At 42.9% G+C, this 25,493-nt stretch overlaps 1 protein-coding gene across 4 annotated transcripts in view; it reads right to left on the bottom strand.

Annotated features, from left to right (window-relative positions):
- The window catches only part of LOC309651395 (sperm-associated antigen 11B-like), a 99,017-nt gene that overhangs the window by 353 nt on the left and 73,171 nt on the right, over positions 1-25,493 (bottom strand). Inside the window, exons 1-3 of one of the 4 annotated variants that reach the window (XM_082444141.1) lie at positions 20,279-20,383; positions 19,851-20,028; positions 2,201-3,517 (exon numbers count right to left, since the gene is read on the bottom strand). In XM_082444141.1, coding sequence (XP_082300267.1) covers positions 3,208-3,517; positions 19,851-20,028; positions 20,279-20,357 — 567 coding nt within the window. In that variant the 5' untranslated portion in view covers positions 20,358-20,383 and the 3' untranslated portion in view covers positions 2,201-3,207. Of the gene's footprint in view, positions 1-1,550; positions 3,518-5,238; positions 13,512-19,850; positions 20,029-20,278; positions 20,384-25,493 lie in introns of those variants that run through there. The other 3 variants (XR_014258089.1, XR_014258088.1, XM_082444142.1) reach the window with 3 other exon arrangements.

Genomic DNA, 25,493 nt, shown 5'->3' with positions numbered 1-25,493 from the left:
AGTCACCAAGGCCCTCTCGGGTTCCAGGGGAGGGGGACAGGGACCCTACCTCCTGATGGGAGAAGCACATGGTTCTGGAAGAGCGTGTTTGGGAAACATCGTGTGCCACATGCAGAAGACGAGTTGAGACATGGGTGCCAGATAATGACTCATTTTAGAAGATGAAACCCAAAGAGATTAACTGTCTTCCCCCAAACCATCCAAGACCAGTTCTGCTGCCTTGGAGAGAGTCCAGGGTTGGGTCTGACCTCACTGGTCAGGAATAAGGAATGACAATGAGGAGCAATTGCAGACGCACCTCCCCACCAGCTCCAGGAGACAGAGAGGGCCTTCCTATTTCTCCTATGCATCAACCTGTGGGTTTGAGACAGCTAAATGCCAGTGACTAGCCAAGGATGAAGAGCAAGGTGAATTTTTTTTCCAGTTTTTATTAAGATTAAGGGAACCCGGTTACTGGCAGAAGTGATGTTTGCATCTTTCCTTCTGGCTCTAATGGCATGCTCTTAGAACATGTAACAGATCCACTGAACGAGATGTAAAGAAGCTTATGAGCAAATGCCATTCTGCTTCCATTTGGGATGTAGAAAGCTAATCCATAAATGGATTCCTCCTGACACTGGGGATGGATGAGTCTGAGCCAGGTTGAATCTGTCTCTATTTGGTAGCCATCCCAGGACATGTGGCCTGTGTTTAAACTGTTCCCATTGTGATACTCTTACGCCCCCAATTCCTTGTCCTCCCGACAACATACGGGAGACAGAATGAGGCCAAAATGATTTTCAGTCCAGTATGCCTGGGGCATATTTGAGCCTGGATATGAATCAGGACTCAGTTAGTCCAAGAATCTCCATAGATACTCTTGGTGTTTGACAGGACAGAATAGGTTAATTTTTGGTGCTGAGAGAAGGGAGGGAATGTGGGTTTCCTTCAACAGGTAAATGACTGCATGACAGTTGAATTCTTATGCAATATTAAGGTTCCTGTGAACAGCATCTTAAATTCATCATTGACTAAATTCTATAGAGATGATGAGTTTGGATGGCGTCTTGTTTCTCATCTTCTGAGAAAGAGGACGTTGGGTCAAAGTACCTGAATGGGTTGTCACTTCCTTGGAGTCATTTTTATGCAAATGAAGAGTCTAGGAATGCAGTTTTGTGACCTCAGGTTATTCATACATTATGATCATTCAAGTCCAGAACTCAGGTGACATTTGAAGGCATTGAAGACAACTCAGTGTTTTGTGGGGAAGCAGTTTGTACTGTTTTTGTTAGGATAGCTCTTTGGGGGATATGTGATGGATTAACAAAGAATTTAACCTTGAACGTAGGAATCAACCTTCAATAGCGTAGATTTATTCCTTGTCAGTTCTATTGTGGAAATATCTTTTGGGGGTAAGGCTCTTCCTGGAAGATGTGTGAAATCACAGAATGCAAAGAGCATGTCCCTGCCCCCCACGCCCCCATCCAAGGCTGGACTTGTTCACAATAAACCCAAATTACGAATCTGAAATAAATGGGTCCTTCTTGTAACGTTGAATCCAGGGCACTTACTGTGGGAGGGGAAGTTGGCGTATGAATCATGGGCATTTCTGTGAAAAAAATATAAAGTTGTGTAAAACGTTGACAGTTTTTATCATTTTTTTCCTCCATGAAACAAACACAGGTTTGGATCTTTTGAGCTGCTCATTTTATGCTCAATGCATGATTTTAAACTACTGGTATATTAGTTTCCTGTAGCTACTGTAACAAATTGCCACAAGTTAAGTGGCTTAAAGCAACACATATTTATTACCTTGCAGTTCTGAGGATCAACAGTCCCAAATGGGTCTCACTGGGTTAAAATCAAGGTGTCACCAGGACCGTGTTCCTTCTGGAGGCTCTAAGGGAGAATCTTTCCCTTCCTTTTCAAGCTTTAAAGCTGCCCACATTCCTTGGCTTGTGGCCCCTCCTCCATTGGCAAAGCCAACAACGGCTGGTTTAGTGTGTCTCATGTTGCATCTCTCTGACACTGACCTACCTCCCTCTTCCACATCTAAGCTTCCTTGTAATGAAATGACAATGAGCACATCCAGGTGATCCAACATAATCTCCCTATTTTAAGGCCAACTGATTAGGTACCTTAATTCCATCTGTAACTTTAATTCTCACTTGTCATGTGTCTGTCCATTTGGGCTACTAAAACAAAAACACCACAGGCTGGGTGGCTTATAAACAACAGACATTTACTACTCACAGTTCGGGAGGCTGAGAAGTCCATGATCAAGACAGAGCAGGTGTCCGGTGGACAGCTGCCTTCTCCCTGTGTCCTCGCATGGCAGAAGGGGCAAGAGATCTCTCTGGAGTCTTTTTCATAAGGATACTCATACCATCCATGAGGGCTCCACCCTCATGACCTAATGACCTCCCAAAGGCACCATCTCCTAACGCCATCACATTGGTGACCTCAACTTGCATTGAGTGAAAAGTTAGTGTAAAGAGCCAGAGAGCTGCTCACACATGCAGGATAAATCAGCAGGGTTCTTGATTTAACCACCAAACCCTCCGGAGGAATTGAGAGCAGGGTGAGGTCGGCATCCTCATCCTTCCCCTTGCTGTCTACGGTCTCTTTCTTTTGGTGTTCAGTCCCTTCTTCCTGTGTTCCACGCTATATTGCCTTCATTGAATTGTGCTTTCCGTAAGGACTTGTTTTTCCACAGCATTTACTTGCATTGCATCGTGTCCACATGGAGAGACACGCTTTGTCCAAGTCAGCTTTGTCATTCAATTGATAATAGTTTATGAAGCAATGTCTCCCTTCAGTGACCAGCACATACGTGAACAGGACAAAGTCCACGCCCGTAGAGATCTCATAGCCCAGGAGAGAATTAGAAGTTTATCCACATGTGCACAAGGCATATAAGTAAGAAGCGTAAACCAAAAGGAAGTGGGGACTTGGGGAGAACAGAGGAGAGAGGGGTTTCCCCCTGGGCAGGTCATTTGTGGTTTCCCGAGGGAGGTGGTGATCTGGTGGGACTGGACCAACGGGGTGTGTGCTTGAGGGGTGATGTGGGTTAGGTAGGGGCACCCTGGGGTGGGAAGCAGGAAGGACAAAGCACACATCATTGGACAGCACGAAGGGGGGCTGGGGAAGGTCAGGTGGCCCCAAAGAACAGGAGTATCCCACTGTGGAGTCCCAGATGGTTAGTACGGGGAGCTTAGGAGAGCGTCCTCAAGGGTTTCGGTGGTCGCCTGTAATCACACACCACACAACAACCGCACTGGCCAGAGGACTAGAGTCTTTGCCTTTGAACATAGAAGTTGAATCTGGTTTAAATTTTATATGATTTTTTGAAGGGCGCAGTTTCTGACCACTTCTGTCACAGCCGTTTCTTCGCCTTCTTATTATCTCCTCTTGCAGCATTTTACCCAGTGCCAGAAACAGGTGCTGACCTGTATCATATTTGGAGGGCACTGGAACAGTGTACAGACACCTCCGTTCCAATGGCAGCTGTGACGACTTCTTGTTAATTGAGTAAAACCTAAAAAGAAAATGAAGAAGGCAAAAGAGTGTCAGAAATAAAAGCACGCTCTCAGAAAGGCCACCTGTGTCCCCTTTGAGTGAGTGCCCAGGGGCTTTGTTTCCCGAGGCTGTGGCTGTGCCATCATGACAACAAGACGTAGGTCTAGGATGATGTGGACCCAGCTTGCAGACAGTGACTGGCACTGCCGAGGCTCCAGTGGACCGTCACTTTTCCAGAACCAGACTGTGGGAGGCTCTGACGTGTGACTGAGGAAACTAGGATGTGAGGAGGGCTCTGTGTGGGGTCAGCTCCATCACGAGAGCAAGGACCACCTCGAAGCTATGCTACGCCAGCTTTCACACCATGCCAGTGGTTTCAGAGTCAGAAACAGCCAGCAGGTGTCCATTTTTATCGTTTTGTCTTCCAACTCATTTAGATGATCAAGTAGTCGAGCTGAGATAGGAGCAAAAGATGCAGCCGAAAGTGAAAGAATTGTTTAAAGAGAACTCAATATCGAAATAACTCACAGTTGAAAATAACAATGGTTAAGAAAAAAAGAAACGCTTGTGTAATATTGTCTCTACTATCTCAGAATTCTCTCAGATCTGGTCTGTGTCATCCTTCCTTTACCCCTCCCTTTGTGGCTTCCTTCTGACCATCTGCCTTTGTATCTTTCTTACACTCCTGTTGTCCTAACTCATTTTCCTCCCTCCCTCCCTGCTACTGTTCTACGTGTTGGATTATCACCATAAAACAAAACTGATAAAACAAGGGCTTTTCAACATAATTTCTAACATCTAATCAGTTATCTCAGGTCTCAGCCTCCCCATTTCCTCTCTCCCTCCCTCTCTCTTTCCTTTCTTCCTTCATCCTTTTATCCTATTTCCATAGACACCAAGGGTAAGATGAAAATTAGGCATCCAATGTTGAAAACTGCTTTGGATGCGCTGCCTCAAAACCGTGAACCGAGGGTAGCGCTTTCAGGGACATGTCCTGGAGGACCTTCCCGCTGAGAAGGCAAAGCATGGAGTGCTCCAAACTGCAGTTCCCCAAGTCCAGGCTGAGCCTTACTATCTTCTGCAATTCTCTGGCTACCCAGAGACTCTACCCTTTAAATATAAAGATTTATTTATTAATTTATTATTATTTTTTTAATTGAGATCTTTTTTCTTTTTTTTTTTTTTTGATGTGAACCATTTTCAAAGTCTTTATTGAATTTGTTACAACGTTGCTGCTGTTTTATGTTTTGGCTTTTTGCCCCCAAGGCATGTGGGATCTTAGCTCCCTGACCAGGGATCGAACCCGCACCCCCTGCATTGGAAGGCGAAGTCTTTACCACTGGACCTACAGGGAGGTCCCAATTATACAGATTTATAAAGCAACATTCTGCACTTCTGTCCTTGGATGAAATCAAATTTCTTGCCTTTATTGAAAAAGAAGAGTCGCCTAACAGAGGCTTTCTCTGTTTCCTCCACATGAAAACCAGTGAGGAGATGGACTTAGGAGCTGGTGACTCACTCATGATGGCTTAGAAACGGCTGGGAATTGTGCAGGAAGGTTTTCAGACTCCTTCCACACCAAAGGACACGGTGCTGGGTTCTCATGAGCAATCCACACAGTTTATTTAGTCTGATCGTGTGGAGACAGGGAAGAGGGACAGAGAGAGGGAGAGATAGAAGAGAGTGGCTATCCTATCCCTCCCATCTGCTCACCCCTCCGGCTTCCGGGGCCCAGCTTACCCGACACAGGCAACAGGAGGAGCACGAAGAGGGTCGCGAGGAGGTAATGGAGCCTCATGCTGGCGTCTGGGGAGCTTTACAGCAGCTGACGCTGGAGAGGAGGCTGGGCTTTGCCCTTTATAAAGGTTCCAAGTTACCGGGAGAATTCAGTATTGCTACAGACTTGGTAATTACAGAGCCTCTTCCCTGTGCCTCATGGGAATGGCCTTTAGAACACAAAGCAGGGTCAGTCACCCTTAGGCTAATCAGGCCATGGGAAGCCCCAGAAAAACCTTTCCTGCTGCCCTTGGGACCAGAAACTTCTTCCTGCCACTGAGTTGAGCTGAAGGGCGGGGGATGGGATGAGGGGCGGGGCCTGTCTCCCCTGGGGAACAGACTTCTTGCTGCTCATTTGCTTGCCCCTTGGAGCTTTGAATCTGCCCACTTTGTTTTTTCCTGAGAGTCTGGGATTGTTTCAGGCCAAACTAGGAACTAGTCCATTCCAAGGCAATTTCAGTCCCTGGGCATGAAACAGGGCTTGCTGAAACCCAGCGTCCCTAGAGATAGTCACATTTTTCCAGGCCCGAGGAGAGCTTTGGGACACTGAGGGAAGAGAGAGCCCCACCTAGGCTCTTATGGGATGGCAACATTCATGTGAAAGTCTCCCAAAATGTGTCATAATCTCAATGGGACAGGTGGTGGCGCAGATGGGCGCTCCATTTCCTTTCAACAGAGAAAGGCTGGAAGAATGATGTTGTCACCGGACGCATCTCCTCGGTCTAACATCACGAAGCAGGGACAGCCGTGGAGAGCCCTTGACTGGGTTACTCAGGGCGACATCCGTCACTAAGTGACTTTAGTGTTTGAGAGCCTGTGGCCTGTCTGCTTCTCAGAAATGCCAAGGCTCATGATCGAACTTGCCACTTGGATCTTGTGGTGCAGCTCGGAGTGGAACTGCAAGTCCTTGATGCCCCCTGGGGGACCCAGTCCTGAAGGAGCCCCTGGATCTTCAGGCCTGTTCGAGGTCTCCCGCTGTGGCGCAGAGCCTCCGAGCCTCAGCAAAGCCAATGGAGGCCGCCGGGAGTGGACAGAGCCCAATGCCTTGCGCCCGGGGGTAGGGTTTTTCCGAGGGAAAATAGGTTGTATTAATCGTGAGTCCTTCCGCTTTAGCTCTAAATGATGTTTGAGAGAGATGGACATCTACTTATACATAATTATCTATAAATAAAATATGTATCTGTTTATGTATAGATTTTGCAAGCAAAATCTATACTACAGGGTCAATTGGATAAGTGCTATAATACAACAGTGGAAAAAGAAGTAAAACTGAATCGTGGTCTACTTTCTTCTTTTAAAATGCTGTGTTTTAAAGATCTGTGGTTTGCAGCACAGCAGAGATTTTTTTTTTAAAAGGAAGCTGACGATGCTGTCTTATATGCAAAGCCGGGCATGGCTTTCCACAGCAGGAAGTCTCTGAAGGGGAGTGAAAAAGACGGCTGGAATGTGTGTGCCGTAGGGAGTTTCAGAGGAGTTCCCCTCCAAGCTTCTGGTGTACTCACTAGTGGGACACAGGGACACGGCCCTTGTCAGGAGTTTTGATGACTGCAGCTGCTTCTTTTCCTTGGCAAGGTCTAAGGAGAACTCCTTTGCAGCTATGTTTATCCTGGAGATAAAGCCAAGGAGCATTTTTGTCCATCAAGGTAGGATCCTGTTGCTTCAGCAAGGAGGTCACACACTAGTGAAAATATGGGGTGTTTCACCAGAAACCAGAGCTGTAGTTATAGGATTGGGGGAAGGGTTGATTTTAGGTAAAACCTAAATGAATTGTTAGTTTTCACAGGCTCAAAGCAAAACAAGGCTGTGTGGAAAATGGTTACCATCATGCCTGGGCTGAGAGGTAACTCATGGTCCCATTCTTTAAAGGGAAGATAAAGGCTGTGTCCTCAACCTTTTTTCACCTGTGACTAGGAAGTTGATGCAGTGTCTCTCTGGCAAAGTGGCTCAGTTCTCCAAGCAAGAAGGGGTGTCCCACTTCTACAGATACGCTTTTGAACAGCCAAGTCCTTCACATCCACAACTTCACAAACACAAGTGTTCGCTGCACAGAGCCCTTGATGTTAATTAGCAGAAGCAGTTTTCACTGGTTCCCATCTCTTGTGGGCAGGGCCAGCTTCACGGCTTGGGACAGTCACACAGGGACCTGTCCTCAGAAGGGGATCAGGGCTGGGTTTAATGCTCTGCTGCCACCATTGACATTCTTAATAGTTTTTTCTTTGACTTTATCCCACATTTACATTTTGCACTGAGCCTTGCTCAGCAGCCAGCCCTGCTTATGGCCACTTTTATTCAAGTTATCCCATTAAATTCTCCTAAACGAATCCGCCAGGTAGGTATGACCCAATTTTACACAAGATTGTCTTGAGGCCTAGAAAGACATGTCTAAGGCCACAAGCTACTAAGCCCATTAAAAGCCAATTAAAATTGGCTGCAAAGCCAATGAAAAGATGTGTCCAAAGCCACAAGCTACTAAGTGGCAGAGATGTAACTTGGAACAAAATCAACCTCTCTTCAGATATTCCTAACTACCCCATACAGTCACCATGGTGTTCTGAGAACTTTGCCAAGACATTCTCCTATAACCTCTGTCAAATGCCAGCCTTCTGTGGTGCTACTGTCATCTTCTCCAGCCTCAGAGATCACTGGAACTTTAAAAGTGCATGGTCTTTTCAGTTTGTTCATTCTTTCCTTTGCTGTGCAGAAGCTTTTCAGTTTGATGTATCCCACTATTTACCTTTGCTTTTGTTGCTTGTGCTTTTGGTGTCAAACCCCAAATCATTCTTGTCAAGACCCATGTCTAAGAGCTTTTCTCCTAAGTTTTCTTTTACGAGTTTTGTGGTTTCAGGCTTTATGTTTAAATCTTTAATTCATTTTGGGTTGATTTTTGTGTATGATGTAAGAGAAGGGTCCAATTTCATTCTTTCATACGCGGCGGTCCAGTTTTCCCAACATCATTTATTAAAGAGACTGTCCTTTCCCCGTTTGTGTATTCTTGGTAGTCTTGTCAAAGATCATTTGCCCATATATGTGTTTTATTTAATAAGCCTATATAAAGGTTTATTTCTGGGTTTCAATTCTGTTCCATTGATCTCTGTGTCTGTTTTTGTGCCAATACCTTATTGTTTTCATTATGTAGCTTTGTAATATAATTTGAAAGGGGGAAGTGTGATATTCAGCTTTGTTCTTCTTGCTCAAGATTGCATTAGCTATTCAGGATCTTTCAAGTTTCCATACACATTTTAGGATTTTTTTCTATATCCGAGAAAAATGCCCTCACACTTTTATAGACTATTATTTTAAGTTTAATTCATATTTTTTCATGGGAAAAGGAATAATAACTTTGTTGGAGCCAACTAAATTCCTCATTAACATTCACTTGATAGAGTTAGAAATAAAACTGAATATTAATTTGATCATAAAAGCACTCCTTAATTCTTCAGAACATACTTTTCAGTAACTTGGAAATCCACATTTACTAACACCACTTCATAGTTCTCAATCTATTCTTTTTAAATTTTTAAAATAAAAATTGCATATATTTGAGGCATACAAAATGATAATTGAATATACATACACATAGTGAGATAATTACTGCAGTTAAGCTACAATTAATACATCTTCTTCTCACCTAGTAAACATGTTTTTTGTTTCTTTTTGTGTTTGATTTATTTTGCTTAGCATAATGTCCTCCAGGTTCATCTGTGTCATCACAAATGGCAGAATTTTCTTCTTTTTATGGCTGAATAATATTCCATTATATTATATTGGAATATAATATATTCCACATTTATTGGAATATATTATATATTATTATTATATCCAATATATATATTCACATTTTCCTTATCCATTCATCTATTAATGGGCATTTAGGTTGTTTCCATATCTTGGCTATTGTGAGTAATGCTGCAATGAAGATGAGGGTACAGATATCTCTTTGAGATTCTGATTTTATTTCCTTTGGGTATATACTCAGAAGTGGGATTTTGCTGGATCATATGGTAGCTCAATTTTTAGTTTTTTTAGGAAACCTCCATACTGTTTTCCGTAATGGCTGGATCAATTTACATTCCTATCAGAAGTGTACAAGGGTTCCCTTTTCTCCACATTCTTGCCAATATCTTTCATCTTTTATTTTTTTTGCTAGTAGCCAACCTTACAGATGTGAGGTGATATTGTGGTTTTGACTTGCATTTCCCTGATGATTAGTGACATTGAGCATCTTTTTCTAAACCTGTTGGCTATGGCAGGAAAAGAAACAATCGACAAAATGAAACAATTAACAAAATGAGAAGGCAACCTACAGAAAGGGAGAAAATACTTGCAAATCATATGTCTAACAAGGGGTTAATATACAAAATGTACAAGAAACTCATACAACTCAATAGCAAAACAACAACCTGATTAAAAAATGGGCAAAGGAAATGAATAGACATTTTTCTAAAAAAGACCTACAAATGGTCATTGGAATTTGGATAGAGATTGCATTGTATCTGTAGTGGCTTTTGGTAGTACACCTTAAATTTAAAAAAAAAAAAAGAGAGCTTGACCTTGTAGGAGGTAATGAATGTGGATGTAGATTACTGCCACCTGTGGCAACTCCTTGTTTACATAATGCTGAGATGCAGAACTGTTCTCATTTTCCTACTTGCTTGGAGGGTGGGCATACACCGGAGGCATCTTGTAATTTTCTTTTTCCCCCCTTAATGAACCTAGTGAGAGCTCTAACAATTGTGTTGATCCTCTCAAAGTATCAGCTTTTTAAAAAACTTTTTCTACTGTTGTTCAACTCTTCTATATCTGATACTTTGTCTGCTTTTTCTTTTCATGACAAGCAGAGAAGTGCTGAAATACCCAATTGTAATTGTTAATTTGTCTGTTTCTCCTCTTATTTCTATAAGTTTTTCTTTAAGAATTTTAAAATTCTGTTACTAGGTACATTCTGATTCAGTGTTAAAATGTGTTCTTTTTTTTTTAAGATTTTTTTGATGTGGACCATTTTTAAAGTCTTTATTGAATTTGTTACAATATTGCTTCTGTTTTATGTTTTGGTTTCTTGGCCCCGAGGCATGTGGGATCTTAGCTCCCCTACCAGGGATCGAACCCACACCCCCTGCATTGGAAGGCGAAGTCTTAACCACTGGATCGCCAGGGAAGTCCCTTAAAATGTCTTCTTGTTGAATTAAACACTTTATCATTAGGAAAAATACCCCTCTTTATCTCTGGTCATACTCCTTGTCCTTAAAGCTACTTGATTTATAGTCAATTAACCAAATAGCCTACTCTGTTTTCTTTAGATTAATGTTTCTGTAGCATATCTGTTTCCATCCTTTCACTTCTAATCTATCTTTGCCTTTATATTTGGTTTCTCAAGTGGGTTTTTAATAGATAGCATATGTCTGGGTCTTATATTTTTACTGAAGTTGTTGCAGGAAAGGGGACCCCTTCCAGGGCCCGAGAGTGGGCTCTTGTCTAACACTCGGAAATGAATTGTCTGAGAAGACACACATGCTGACAAAGCAAGAGACTTTATTGGGAAGGGACTCCCTGGAGGAGAGCAGCAGGGTAAGGGAACCCAGGAGAACTGCTCCACCATGTGGCTTGCAGTCTCAGGTTTTATGGTAATGGGGTTAGTTTCTAGGTTGCCTCTGGCCAATCACTGACTTAGGGTCCTTCCTCGTGGCATACACATTGCTCAGCCAAGATGGATTCCAATGAGAAAGATTCTGGGAGGTTGGTAGGACATATGTTCTGGCAACCTTTCCTGAATTCTTCCAGATGGTGGTAGCTTGTTAGTTCTGCGTTCCTTACCAGGACCTCCTGCTGTAGGATAACTCATGCAAGTGGTTGCTATCTTGCCTGGCCAGGGCAGGCGGTTTCAGTTGTTAGGGTGGTTCCCCTAACAACTTCCCCCTGAGAGACTTCATACTCAAGATACTTCTTGGAAATTGAGGCAGAGGTCTTTCTTCTGTAACTACTTCCTGCTGAGAGTGGGTGTAGTCCTGCCTCGTAGAGTTGAAGTCTCTCTCCACCTGATCTAAATCGACATATTCTGTGCCCCAAACCGGCATTTACCCTTGTAGTAGCAACCATTTAGCCTTAAACTGTTGGACTCTGTCAGAGATTAACCTGGTAAGCAGTTGAAACAGACAGGGGCCAAACAGGAAGCCTACCAGTGTGGTCATCACCAGGCCCAGAAAAGGAAGGCAAAATTTGGGGTTAGGGCTGCAGGCTGTGACTGTCTTCTGATAGTTGGTGGCGAGGTGACAGGGTGGTGCTTCAGGAATGTTGGGCTCAGCCTGAAGTTACCATCCTCCACCTGGGCGGGGGTCCCTTTTCTGCAGAAGAACTCAAAAATGTTATGTATACTCCTTGAAGAGGAACCAGGACCATGCCCTAAGGCTGCACCACCCCTGATCGCTCCTCCCCTGTTTCTGCATCCCCTCCCTTTCCTGATTAGCAACTGTTTGAATCTGCCCTTTGGAACTCAGGGAAGGTCAAGTAGGCTGAATGAAGCCTATATCCTACAAACAAGAAACAGGGGACACAGAAAGGCTTTATACTCTGGAGACCCACAGAGTCCTGCGCAGTTTCAATTCAGGGAACTGGGGGACAACGGCTCTGGCCACTTCCTGCTAAAATGGGGCATAGTCCTGCCTCAGTTTGGAGAATAGACACTGAACTGGAAAAATTTCTGAGTTCCAAGTCCTGGATGTGAGTCTTGTATGATTAAAATCTCAATCCCTTGGTCTGCCATTTTGGTGTAACAGACCCAATTAGAAGTAGTTGGAGGAGTGACAACTGGAATTTTAATAGACAAAATAAATCTTATTCCCTGAGGAAATCAGAAGAAGAAGCCTGAAACCCAGTCTGTACCTTGCACCTTGGGGAGACTTGTAGCCAGATAGCCAGTTGTTTACTTTTATCTAAGTAGGTTTTAACTTCTGATGTGGTGTTAACTTATGCATAACAGGAGCTATTGGCCACCAAACATCTTCTTTTATTTAGTTATTTTATTAATATCTGATCTAAAACAACTTCATTGTCTAAAAATTTAATAGTTACAAGAGGATACCTTGAAACCATGAGGCTGCAGCTACCAGCTGCCAGCAGGCATTGTTTTGAGAATGGCTGGTGGCATCCCAAGTCTGACACAGCTCAGAAAACTCAAGTTCTTAGCAATATTTGCTAAGTATTCTTCTTAGTTCTTAGCAAGAACTTGTCTGAAATCACGTCCATAATGCCTGAACCACATTGGATGTCTGAACCACAGCTACTCCATTTTGACTTTCAGTTGCATTTCTCTCCTTAATGGCCAAAGTGGATGTCAACGTTAATGATTTTAGTGCTTTTCTAGATATGAGAAGATGCAAGAATTTGGGCTCATAAAAATCTTCTTCTGACAGTATCTAACTATCTGAAGGCCTGTTCTGCTAGTTTTTCCAGAGCACAGAGTGCCTAATTCCTGATCTCCACCCTGAACTACTTTCAGGAGGTGTTGAAGGTCAGCAGTTGCAGCAGGTCATGATTTAATCCTTGTAGAGGTAGATGGCAAGTGCCAATTTGTAGGTGACAGGACATCCTCATGGTCATAAATTTGACCATGCTTTGGGAGGGATTTCATGACCATTTCATCCCACGGTGCCAGGAATGCTCATTCCCAGGTCTGGTGAAGATTTCGTTGATAGGCTACTCAGTGTGCTATTACTGGACTAGGCCTTACTAGTAGACAAAAGTCTTTGGACCACCTGTCTTAGTAGTCTATTTTGGTCCAGGAAAGTATTCCTTCTTGTTGCTTCTCCCCATATCTAGAGTTACACTATCACAATCACTGATATGAGATTTTGCTTGTTGCTCTGATTGAGCTGGAGTAATAGAGAAAAATTTATATTTATGGCCAGGGTCAGAGCAGGTATTATTAATTGGCTACGTGAGGGGATCCCACCTAGTAATATCAACAGTGTCTTGAACAAGACTATAATTTTTTCTTTAAAATAAATTTCCTAAGGGCTAACCAATTAGAGCCTTGGAATGACGAAATCCACCAAGGTAACCCAGAAGTACTAGACACAGGCAACTGGCCACAAAACCAACAATTGGAATGATTTTTAAAACTAGCATAGGATCATGCCTATGATAGAAAAACATTTGATTCATATGCAAGCATCCAAGAAGTCAAGAAAACATTATAAATGATCATATGAGTCAGGTCCAGGATCTTGGGCAAGCTGTCTACCTCTGATGTTGTCTTCTTCTCAACCTGTTGTCAGTGTAGTTTCGCCTCGGTTTGAGCATGGTTTTAAGGTGATTTTGAGGTCAGCCATCCCCTCTATAGGCCTGTCCAGTACAGGGGCCCTTTGTGAGTGGAAATTAATCCAAGAGTCAATTCCCTTCAGTTTCACTGTGCATGGGCTATGTAAGAGTACCTGATAAGGGTCCTTCCATTTAGGTTGGAGATAGTTCTTCAAATTATGTCTTTTCCAGTATGCATAATTCCCTGGTTGCAGGTCGTGGGGCATCTGATCTTCATCCAAAGACAGATTACTGAGATAAGCTTCAGAAACAGACTTAGAGTGTCCTTTTAATAATTCAATTAGAGGGCTTCCCTGGTGGCGCGGTGGTTGGGGGGTCTGCCTGCTGATGCAGGGGACACAGGTTTGAGCCCTGGTCTGGGAGGATCCCACATGCCGCGGAGCAACTGGGCCCGTGAGCCACAATTACTGAGCCTGCGCTCCGCAACAAGAGAGGCCGCGATAGTGAGAGGCCCGCGCACCGCGATGAAGAGTGGCCCCCGCTTGCCACAACTAGAGAAAGCCCTCGCACAGAAACGCAGACCCAACACAGCCATAAATAATAAATAAATAAATAAATAAATAAATAAATAATTCAATTAGACTTTACACTAATATAACATAACAGCAAGGAACTATGTGGGAGGTGAGTCTTTGTAAATTCAGACCTCCATTAACAAAACTGGAATTTAATACTTACTGAAACATAATCTTTTTCTCTCTAAAATTACCCTCATTTTTTTACCAAATATAACGAAATTAAGACTAGTTTGTTTGCAGAATAGGTCTGATCTCAATAAACTTGGCCTGATGATTTATATAAATGTAATTGATCATACAGACTTTTTTTTTCTTTTTTTTGCTGAATCTTTTATAAGAAGTCTCAGACTGAACTTTTAAAAGACCTCTCCAGGCTAGGAAAGTCAAGCCAAGGGCTTATCACAGATTTTGCTTAACAGATCTAGGTGAATTCATCCCTTTTCAAGGTCACCAAAATACCTTGAGATTTCTGTACCTGTTAGTGAGTGGCCTTCCTAATTTATCTGATAAAGCTGATGGGAACCTAAGAGTTTCCAATGTCTGGAGGAAGCAGATAGAGAGAAAAGATAAATGTTTCAGTTCTGCTTACAAACGTATAATTTACCAAATTACTGTAAGTCATAATGAGTTTGACGGGAAGGTTTTCCTTCCACCTGGAAAACACGGATTTAAACCAGTAATTTTTCAGATAGAAACCATAAAGTTTATAACCATATTCACCAGTTCACTCATTCCTATGTAACTAATCCTTTTTATTAACAGCTTTATGAAGTCATCAGGTTTCCCATTAGAATTTTTCAATTTCTTACCCAGTTCAGCTTTATGGTCTGAAAGTCAGAAACTTATATTTATCCAAAAGTCCTTTCTATAAATCCTCTTGAAGAGGAAGCATTTTTGCCAAGGCATCAGAATAAAACCATAACTAAAGAAAATGACAAAAGAATTATAAGAAGGTACGTTTAAAATCTGATTACAATGCAATTGACAAAGAAACTTGATTACTGTCGTGACATGTAACACTTTAAGATAATAATTAGAATTATGACTGATAACATTTTATCAGGACATATCACATTTTTAGGAATCCCATATAATTTCTAGAATATCTATATTAGTAACATTTAGCATACAATACAACCTAAAAAGATTTATTACTCATTTGACAACACCTCCTATCTAATTTAACATACCAAATGAACCTAATTAGTTTAATATCTCTCTTTGGGATGTTTCAGGGGCCCTTTGAAGCATCCCAAAGTTAGCTAGAGGTCAAAGAAACTTCATTACAATTTGATTTGGGAAGTTTTGTCAAAAAAATATCAAAAAGGTTTAGAACACTAAGTCAGATAGGATCAGGGGGACCCCTTCCAGGGCCTGAGAGTGGGCTCTTGTCTAACACTCAGAAGTGCATTGTCCGAGGAGACACATTTGCTGACAAAGCAGGAGGCTTTATTGGGAAGGGATGCCCGGGTGGAGAGCAGCAGGGTAAGGGGATCCAGGAGAACTGCTCTGCCACAGGGCTCGCAGTCTTGGGTTTTATGTGATGAGGTTTGTTTCCAGGTTGTCTCTGGCCAATCACTCTGCCTCAGGGTCCATCCTCGTGGCGCACGCATCATTCGGCCAAGATGGATTCCAACGAGAAAGATTCTGGGGGTTGGTAGGACATATGGACTGGTGTCTCCTCTCTCCTTTTGACCTTTCCCGAATTCTTCCTGTTGCTGGTAGCTTGTTAGTTCTGCGTTCCTTAACAGGACCTCCTGTTGTAAGATAACTCATGCAAGTGGCTACTGTCCTGCCTGGCCAAGGCGAGCAGTTTCAGTCAGTGGTTCCCCTAACAAAATGACCATCTCTCTCCTTAAGATAGTGTCTAGAATCTTAGCATCACACTTTATTCCATCATGTAGAGCCGAATTTCCATCTGGTATCATTTTCCTTCTGCCTGAATAATTTTTTTTTTAATATAGAACAAGTTTGCTGCTCAGGAATTTTCTTAGCATTTTGTTGTTGTTATTATTTTTTAAGTTTTTACCTTATTTGAAAATAATAGACTTCCTTTTTGACAGCAGTTTTAGAACTGAATGAAACGTACAGAGGTTTCCCATATACTCTCAGGAGCTCCACCCCCATCCTGATGCCCCTTGCTGGTTTTCTGTCCTGGAAATGAGGATGTCCTGTGCTGTTTGAACATTGACCCCAGTCTCTTCGACTCAGAAGAATTGCTGGTCTGTTTGGGTTCTTCCTCTCTGTGCTTTAGCCTGGAAATCTGTCTCCTGTAGAGGCTGGAGACTTCATAAGTTTCACCTCATTTGTTTTCATCTCTCCTCAATCATGGTCCTGCACTGTTTGTGTACAGTGTCTGAAACAGTGGTTTGACACATTTTGTCTGGTTCCTTAGCTGTATACTGTAAGAGGGCGGTTCCCGTAGCAGTTCTTTTCTTTTTTTTTTTTTAATGAATCGTGGGGTCCAAGCTCTTGTCCTTGAGTGTCCGCTCCCCTCTTCCTACGAGCCCAGTGCCTTGACTGGGGGCTAGAATGGGAGGCAATGAGCCTCCCACTCCATTGGCTGGAATCATTCCGTATCAACCTCGAGAGACCACTAAATAGTTAGTTGGAGCAATGGCTCCAAGGCCTTGGAATGTACTTCAACTCAATAAACACTTGTTGAGCAGCTTTTATGTCAAGACACTTAGGCCAGAAGTGATTAAGACAAGGTCCTTGCGCTTCAAAATCCTTCAACCAAATATGGAGATTGGAAATATGCAAATGTATACAATGCAAAAATTAAGCAAGACTCAGATGGAGCAATTAAGTCAGAACCCTGTGGTGAGTCAGAGGAAAGATTGTATTTGTTTGGGAAATCAGCTGTGTTTTCCAGAAGGAGGTAGAATTTGAGATGGCCCCTGAGAGGTGGGTTAAAGTTTGGAGACAAAGCTAGGGGAGAGATTATATGCCAGACATGAGGTCAGCCAGAACAGAGGCAAGGATGAGAGGAAAACCAATGGAACGGTTGAGGAAGAGCCAGGCTTCCCACTTCTCTGAGGTGTGAAGTGTTCAGAAGGACCTGGGAAAAACCCTGAGTGATGCATTGAAGTTTCAGAGGTAGATTTTTTTTTTAACATCTTTATTGGAGTATAATTGCTTTACAATGTTGCGTTAGTTTGTGCTGTATAACAAAGTGAATCAGCTATACGTATACATATATCCCCATATCTCCTCCCTCTTGCGTCTCCCTCCCACCCTCCTTATCCGACCCCTCTAGGTGGTCACAAAGCACCGAGCTGATCTCCCTGTGCTATGCGGCTGCTTCCCACTAGCTATCTATTTTACATTTGGTAGCGTATATATGTCCATGCCACTCTCTCACTTCGTCCCAGCTTACCCTTCCCCCTCCCCGTGTCCTCAAGTCCATTCTCTATGTCTGCGTCTTTATTCCTGTCCTGCCCCTAGGTTCATCAGGACCATTTTTTTTTTAGATTCCATATATATGTGTTAGCATACGGTATTTGTTTTTCTCTTTCTGACTTACTTCACTCTGTATGACAGACTCTAGGTCCATCCACCTCACTACAAATAACTCAATTTCATTTCTTTTTATGGCTGAGTAATATTCCATTGTATATATGTGCCACATCTTCTTTATCCATTCATCTGTCAATGGACACTTAGGTTGCTTCCATGTCCTGGCTATTGTAAATAGTGCTGCAATGAACATTGTGGTACATGTCTCTTTTTGAATTATGGTTTTCTCAGGGTATATGCCCAGTAGTGGGATTGCTGGGTCATATGGTAGTTCTATTTTTAGTTTTTTAAGGAACCTCCATACTGTTCTCCATAGTGGCTGTATCAATTTACATTCCCACCAACAGTGCAAGAGGGTTCCCTTTTCTCCACACCCTCTTATCTTTGATAAAGGAGGCAAGAATATATAATGGAGAAAAGACAGCCTCTTCAATAAGTGGTGCTGGGAAAACTGGACAGCTACATGTAAAAGAATGAAATTAGAACACTCCCTAACACCATACACAAAAATAAACTCAAAATGGATTAAAGACCTAAATGTAAGGCTAGACACTATAAAACTCTTAGAGGAAAACATAGGCAGAACACTCTATGACATAAATCACAGCAAGATCCTTTTTGACCCACCCCCTAAAGAAATGGAAATAAAAACAAACAAAAAAAAAACAAATGGCACCTAATGCAACTTAAAAGCTTTTGCACAGCAAAGGAAGTCATAAGCAAGATGAAAAGACAACCCTCAGAATGGGAGAAAATATTTGCAAATGAAGCAACTGCCAAAGGATTAATCTACAAAATATACAAGCAGCTCATGCAACTCAGTATCAAGAAAACAAACAAGCCAATCCAAAAATGGGCAGAAGACCTAGATAGACATTTCTCCAAAGAAGATATACAGATTGCCAACAAACACATGAAAGGATGCTCAACATCACTAATTATTAGAGAAATGCAAATCAAAAGCACAATGAGATATCACCTCACACCAGTCAGAATGGCCATCAGCAAAAAATTAGACATAGATTTGAAGGGGAGAGGCTATGGCATATAGATGAACTGGAAAGCTCGAAATGGGTGATGAGAAAGTGAAGAAAATATTTCAGGAAGAACAAGGAGTCCTGTGTCACTGGGGTGCAAAATTTGCAAAAGAGGAATAAAATCTGATAACCCTTGGAACACTAGTTTAGATCCACTTGTGGATTGCTCTAGAGATTATACTTTATTTGAATTAAAGGTGAGTCACCAGCACTTTCTAAGTCGCCTGTTTGGTAACAACTAACACAATAACCAGAACTAAAAGAAAAAAAAAATCAGGCTTCTAATTTTTTTGTAAAAAATCTTTAATTTGATTTGGCTTCTACAGACTTCGAGGGAGCATTTTCACACTTGGCAATATTCTCATCGTGCTTCTGGATTTTTCATTTTCTCCTTAGGCAGCATTTCCGACCACTCTGGGAACAACGGCCTGAGGGTATCTCCCATGGAAGGCAGCCAAACAGAGCACACCGGCCACCCCTTATTGTGCAATAATACTTTTGTAATATATTTATGATTCCTCCACTGCCTGCAATGAAGAAATGGAAAGCACGGGAAGGTTTTAGGAAGTGCAAGACCTAGGCTTTTGGAATTCCTCAAATAACTAATCTGTGGCCTTTCTTTTATTTCTTTTTCCTTTTTCTATACCATCAGGAGTAAAGTAGAAGGTGGGACTAAGCAACTAGCAATGTGTCCACAGGTTCAGCTCAGCCATAAACCGCCGAGGTGCTGAGAAAGTGGCATGACCACGGGCAACACCCTCGTGAACTGACACCTGGGAGGCGGGGGCCACGGTGGTCCCCCGGGACTCTCTAGGGGCCAAAAGACTCTACCACCAACCACTAAGCTAATAAAAGAGAAGTCTGTGCTTCTGTTCTCAGATTGTCAATTTTTCCTCTTGGTATTAAAGTTTTACATCACTTTCTTCCTGTCTCATTAGCAGGTATAACAGCCTTACGTAGAAGGGGTGGCTTTTGTGATCTGGTTTTTCTCTTAAGAGTAAATCAGAAGAGATCGAGACACTTACTTTAAGGTTCTTAATGGTCTTTGTCAGAAAGAAAAAAATTGGTTATGTCTAGTTCCCAGACGATAAATCTATTTGGTCTAAAATTCCCAGAAGAATGGGGGGTGCTGACTCTGAATTATATATTCTCAATCCTTTCAGCCCTCTCATTTCCCAGCCCCTCTTACCTGGAAGAGGCAGCAAGAACAAGAAGACCAATGCAAAGAGAAGGTAGTAGACCCTCATGGCTGGCCGGCTTCGCAGCTGCGACTGGGCAGGAGGGAGCACCGGTTCGCTTTATAAAGGCTCCAGGTCCACAGCCACAGGGAGAAGCATTCAAAAGCTGCAATTCCTGTAATATTACAGCTATGACAATATGACGTATTTCCTGATGCTTCATGCCAACGTATCTTACAAAGCAGACCACGCCCATTCCTCCCAGGAGTTAATTACAAACCTAAGGGGGACACAGAGCTTGATGTGGGCACAGGGCTGTCCTGATGCCTGTAAGCTCTGGGTGCTTGTGTAGGTCTGGCTCAGATCTGGCTGTCAGCACGGGTGGGAAAGACCTGTCTGCTCCTGCACGGAGTCCTAGGGCATGTAGCTGGGAGCTCACCTGTCTCCACTGTGGTCCTTCTAAGCTTTTCCCTCTTCCTAAAGTCCTGGGAGAGCCCGAGGGCCACTGGGAAGCACATCAGTCCAGTCCAAGACTGGTATATTCAGAATCTAGGTGTAAACTGGGGCTAGGCCACGCCCTGAGCCTGCACGGATACGCCTGAAATTGCTCTGAAACAGGATCAGCTTTTAAGTAGTGTGGGAAGGGAGGAAAAGTGGGCTACATTCCAGAGACCCTGCCCTTATGCCCCTTGGCCTGTGACGGGGTGTTGCACCTTGGGTGAAACACAGCTTATACTTCATTGTTGTCTGAACACTACCAAATCATGAGTCAGGAAGGTGTCTCATTTTCCTTTATCAGAGAAAGCGGATGTTGAGGTGATACATTTGATGGACTGACATCTCCTCATTGGTGACACTCCCTATACAAATGAGGGGCTTCGGAAGATACATTTACGACCTCTGGTTACTCCTGTGTCATGAGCATTCAAGGAAGTCCAGGGGTCAGGTGATTTCCACTGGATAGAGATTCAATATTTAGGGGGCCAACTGCTTTTTAAAAAAATTATTAGGCTTAACTGTTAAGAAATCCAATCAGTGGGTTATACTCGATAGATTATTTCCTTGGAAGCTGAAATCATCATGGTGTTGGTTGGCTGTTGCTTTGTGTGAAAGCAACTGTAATGGGCCCACCAGGGTTCTGGGGTGTCTTAGATCTAGGACTGTGGGTTCAGGATCCTGTTGTACCTATCGGATTCTGTACGCAAATTCTGAACTCCCACTATAGATAAAGTACCATGTGCTTGGGGTAGGTGAGGGGATAGAAGGGGTAAAATACAAAGAGGGGCCAGTTCTGGCGCTTTCTCTCAGGGAACTCCCATGTAGACGGGCATAGTGTCAAATAAACCATAGAGAATGGATTTTAATAAGGGCCATAATAAGGGTTCAAGCACAAGGCTGTAGAAATGTAGAAGAAAGGTAATTCATGCTGAAAGGCAAGTTTGGATAGCAGATTTAAGAAGAGTTTGGAGCTATAGACACTTCATATTTTTAAAATCTAACTTCCCTCATCAGTTCAGGATTTGAGACAAAGTAGACATTTTTATTTTAATTAGTTAATTAGTTGAAGTATAGTTGATGTACAATATTATATGTTACAGGTATATAGTATAGTGAGTCACACTTTAAAAAAATAAATACTGGCTATATTCCCTGTATTATAATGTTGTTAATATAAAATATTGGCTATATTCCCCGTATTGTACAATATATCCTTGTAGCTTATTTTATACATAATAGTTTGTACCTCTTACTCCCCTCTCCCTATATTGCCCCTCCCCCTTCCCTCTCCCCACTGGTAACTACTAGTTTGTTCTTTATATCTGTGAGTCTGCTTCTTTTCTGTTATATTCACTAGTTTGTCGTATTTTTTAGATTCCACAAATAAGCAATATTGTAGAGTATTTGTCTTTCTCTGTCTGACTTATTTCACTTAGCATAATATCCTCCAAGTCCATCCATGTAGCTGCAAATGGCATTATTTTGTTCTTTTCATGACTGAGTAGTATTCCATTATATACACATACCACATCATCCTTGTCCATTCATCTGTTGATGGACACTTAGGTTGCTTCCAAGTCTTGGCAATTGTAAATAATGCTGCTATGAACACTGGGGTGTATGTATCTTCTCAAATTAGTGGTTTTCGTTTTTTTTGAATATATACCCAGGAATGGAATTGCCGGGTCATATGGTAGTTCTATTTTTAGTTTTTTTGAGAAACCTCCATACCGTTTTCCACAGTGGCTGCACTAATTTGATTCCCCAATGCAGACATGTTTCACTGGGGAAGGAGATTAATTCTGGGCGGCAGGTGCTGACTGGGTAAAGTGTCTCACTTGGCCTCACAGGGGGTAAAAGTGATGGCTGCTGGGTTGCCATAGAGAATTAGGACCAGCTCTCCGCCCAGGCGCGGGGCTGGAGTCCTCAGAGCTCTGGTTACCGGTGAGGACTTACTTTTCCACTTGGAGAGCAGACCTCCACGGTGAACCCAGGGTCTAACCTGTCCCTTCAAAGCAGGGAGGGCTTTCTAAGGCAACACCACTATTTCATAAGAGGTTCTTTGGGAGTGAAAGCCACTTTTTCTTTTTTCTTTTTTTTTTAAAGCAAGCATCTGCCTTTTTTTTTTTTTAATTAATTAATTAATTTTTTTGGCTGTGTTGGGTCTCCGTTTTCTGTGCGAGGGCTTTCTCTAGTTGCGGCGGGCGGGGACCACTCTTCATCGTGGTGCGCGGGCCTCTCACTATCGCGGCCTCTCTTGTTGCGGAGCACAGGCTCCAGACACGCAAGCTCAGTAGTTGTGGCTCACGGGCCCAGTTGCTCCACGGCATGTGGGATCTTCCCGGACCAGGGCTCGAACCCGTGTCCCCTGCATTGGCAGGCAGATTGTCAACCACTGCGCCACCAGGGAAGCCCCCAAGCCTCTTTTTCTTGTCAGCTAATTTGGAAGCTGGGGACTGCGGAGTGGGCCATGGCAGTGGTATTCACCCCACTCGCAAAATGAAGTTTGAGGAACATGTCTGTATTTTAAGATGTTTATAAAAGTTACGCTTATTTGTGGTAAAAATTCCAACAATAGGAGAGTGAGACTCTTCTTCACTTCTCTGCCCTGGGGAGCCACTGGTAACTCTGATTTGCCTTCTTTTTGACTTATTATAGCTTTTTTTATGTCACCAATACTTTTGGCCTCTCAAGCAATAGCAGTTACACGTTTACCGTTGAATAATTCACACACGCCCATGAGTCTGACATTGACAAGAGCAGGAGAGACTCCCCAGGCCGAGAGGGCCTTGACTCACAGGGCTTGGAGGTGCAGACCCTGCTGACTGAATGTGCTGGGCTTTCTCCCTGCTGTGATTCAGCATTTTTCTATGTTGATTAGGTGGAGAGAGGAGAGACTTGAGTAATTCAACTATTTTCACTCCTGTCAGACTTTCCTCTCATCTCCTCTAATCCTTTATTTTAAACTCTGGTTTTAAAATATGGAGCAGAGATTTGGTTGATCGAAGTTTTTGGTCCAGGGGCAGTACTATGTGGGGGGCAGAGCTCCAGGTTGGAGTGAGACGTTCCCATTTAACTCTCAGCTCTACGATTTATTATTTGGGTTTACCTGAATAAATTCCTTAAGCTCTTTGAGCATCTGTACCTCAGCAGTAAAGCACAGAGAGTAAGCAATGTCCTGTTTAGTCCACAGTGAAAGCCCTGAGTTAATGATATAAAGTTGACTTGTAAGCTGCAAATTACCACGGATCACGCATGTGGTCTGGGGAAGAATAACCAATGAGGTCTGGTTAGCAATAACAAGGTAGAGCAAAGGTTGTGGCATGGGTTCCCTTGCAGGATTTCCACTCTTCTTTATCTTCACACAGTCTAAGTGTGACTCAGCCGCTCTCCTTTGCAGCCATTTTAATCTTGTCATGACCACCGTTATTTAAGTTATATAGGCAAGGATATGCATTATCCCATTTTACAGATGAGGAAACTGAGGCTCAGAGAGGCTGAGTGACTTTCCCGAGGCCAGCCAGCTAGTAAATGGCAGTGCCCTGAGCTGTAGGGAACTGTGTACATTTCCCAGCCACTCCTGCCCTCCAGGCACCATGTAGATTTGCCAAAGGGATGCACTGGTAGAAGATGAGAAGGCAGGAATTGGTGAGAAGTCGAGATATTTATCTTCATGAACTTCAGAAGGCATCTCCTCTGTGCTTTCAATTTCAACCAGAAAGCTACTTCATCCATGGGCCTGGCTTCCACAGGCAGGTCCACCACGACCCCAGCTTCTGCTGTGCAGTCCATATCCCAGGCTTTGGGAAGGTTACCTCCTTCCTGTCTTTGTTCCTCTAGCCCCAGGGATAGTAGTGCCTTTCTGCTGTTGCAAATGCTGAGGTGACTCACCATAGCTTTGATTTCTCAGCTCTCCTATCACCTCTATAACCAGTTGTCCATATTAAACTCCTCCCATTTGAGATTCTTATATTTACTTCAATTTCCCTTGTTGGATTTTGACCGTCTTCCAAGTCCATGCTGTAAATCATAACACTATTAAAGTTCTGTTCATTCTTCCCCTTCTGGTGCCAATACTACATTGTCAGCAGCTAGAATGATACTTTGCTACACACTGCCCTCCTGTCTACTTTAGCAGCATCTTAAGATTTAGCATAAAGTGGAAGCTTTGAGACGATGGTATAGAGTTGCTGGTTGCTACCAACTAATTGTGGCCCTTTGTTTACACATTCTCACAATTGTGTGCTTCCCATTGTAGGTGAGGCAACTTCTAGAATTCCAAGTTATCACTGTTATTTTAGCTTAATTATTTTTCTCCAGAAGAATGTAAGCAAGAAAACAGGAGAGACAAAACCTTTCCTTAACTATGTAACCATAGACTGCCTTTTCTTCTGGAAGGGTGGCAAACTGTAGGCTTTTAGTTTGGGGCCATCTATGGAGGTATTTTGTTTTGTCTCCACAGAGGCTTAAAAATCAGCTTACCACTTAGTCTTATTCCCCTGCTTCATACATTAATATATTTGCATATTTCCTGTAGGCATCTGAGCCTTTATTCCTGCTTTAAAAGATACGGTCTTCCCTTCAAACCCAAGTCAGAAAGCTACATTTCAACATGGGGACTTGGGCCAGGAAAGCAAAGGCTGTATTTCACACTAGGTGACTGAGCTGTCTCCACCAAACCCCCTGGGTGTGGACTAATACTTTATATCATCTTCAGGCAGCAAGTATTCTTGGCATTTTTGCATCTCCCAGGCATGAGCAAACATTGTTGACCCTTTAGCGTCCTGAAAATACTCTTGAATTGTGAACATTTTATTTGACATTTTGCTCCATCCACTGTGCAAAAAAAATAGAGGAAATATCGATAGAAAGGTGAAGGGAGGAAGTGCAAAGAACAGGCAAGTGTGGGCGTGAGGGATGCCTGGCTCACCATGAGTCATGGACTCATGATCTGGTTGATCAGGTGGAACAGAGTCAGAGACACAACTGTTCACCCCAGGAGCCAGAGCACATGGTGGGGAAACAGGGCAAGTTAGGGAACAGTGAACCGTCTAGTCTAGCCAAGCGGACAAGCATGGGGACAAGTCTGCATTGATTTGGTAGTGGGGGTGATGACAAGAATTCATGAAAAATTAGATCTAAGATTTTTTTTTAAC

This window comes from Balaenoptera physalus (genome assembly GCF_965194825.1).
Source record: "Balaenoptera physalus genome assembly, chromosome: 21".
Classification (NCBI taxonomy): Eukaryota; Metazoa; Chordata; class Mammalia; order Artiodactyla; family Balaenopteridae; genus Balaenoptera; species Balaenoptera physalus.
Note: the sequence above shows the minus strand (reverse complement) of the source record. Positions and strands in the feature narration are given on the sequence as shown.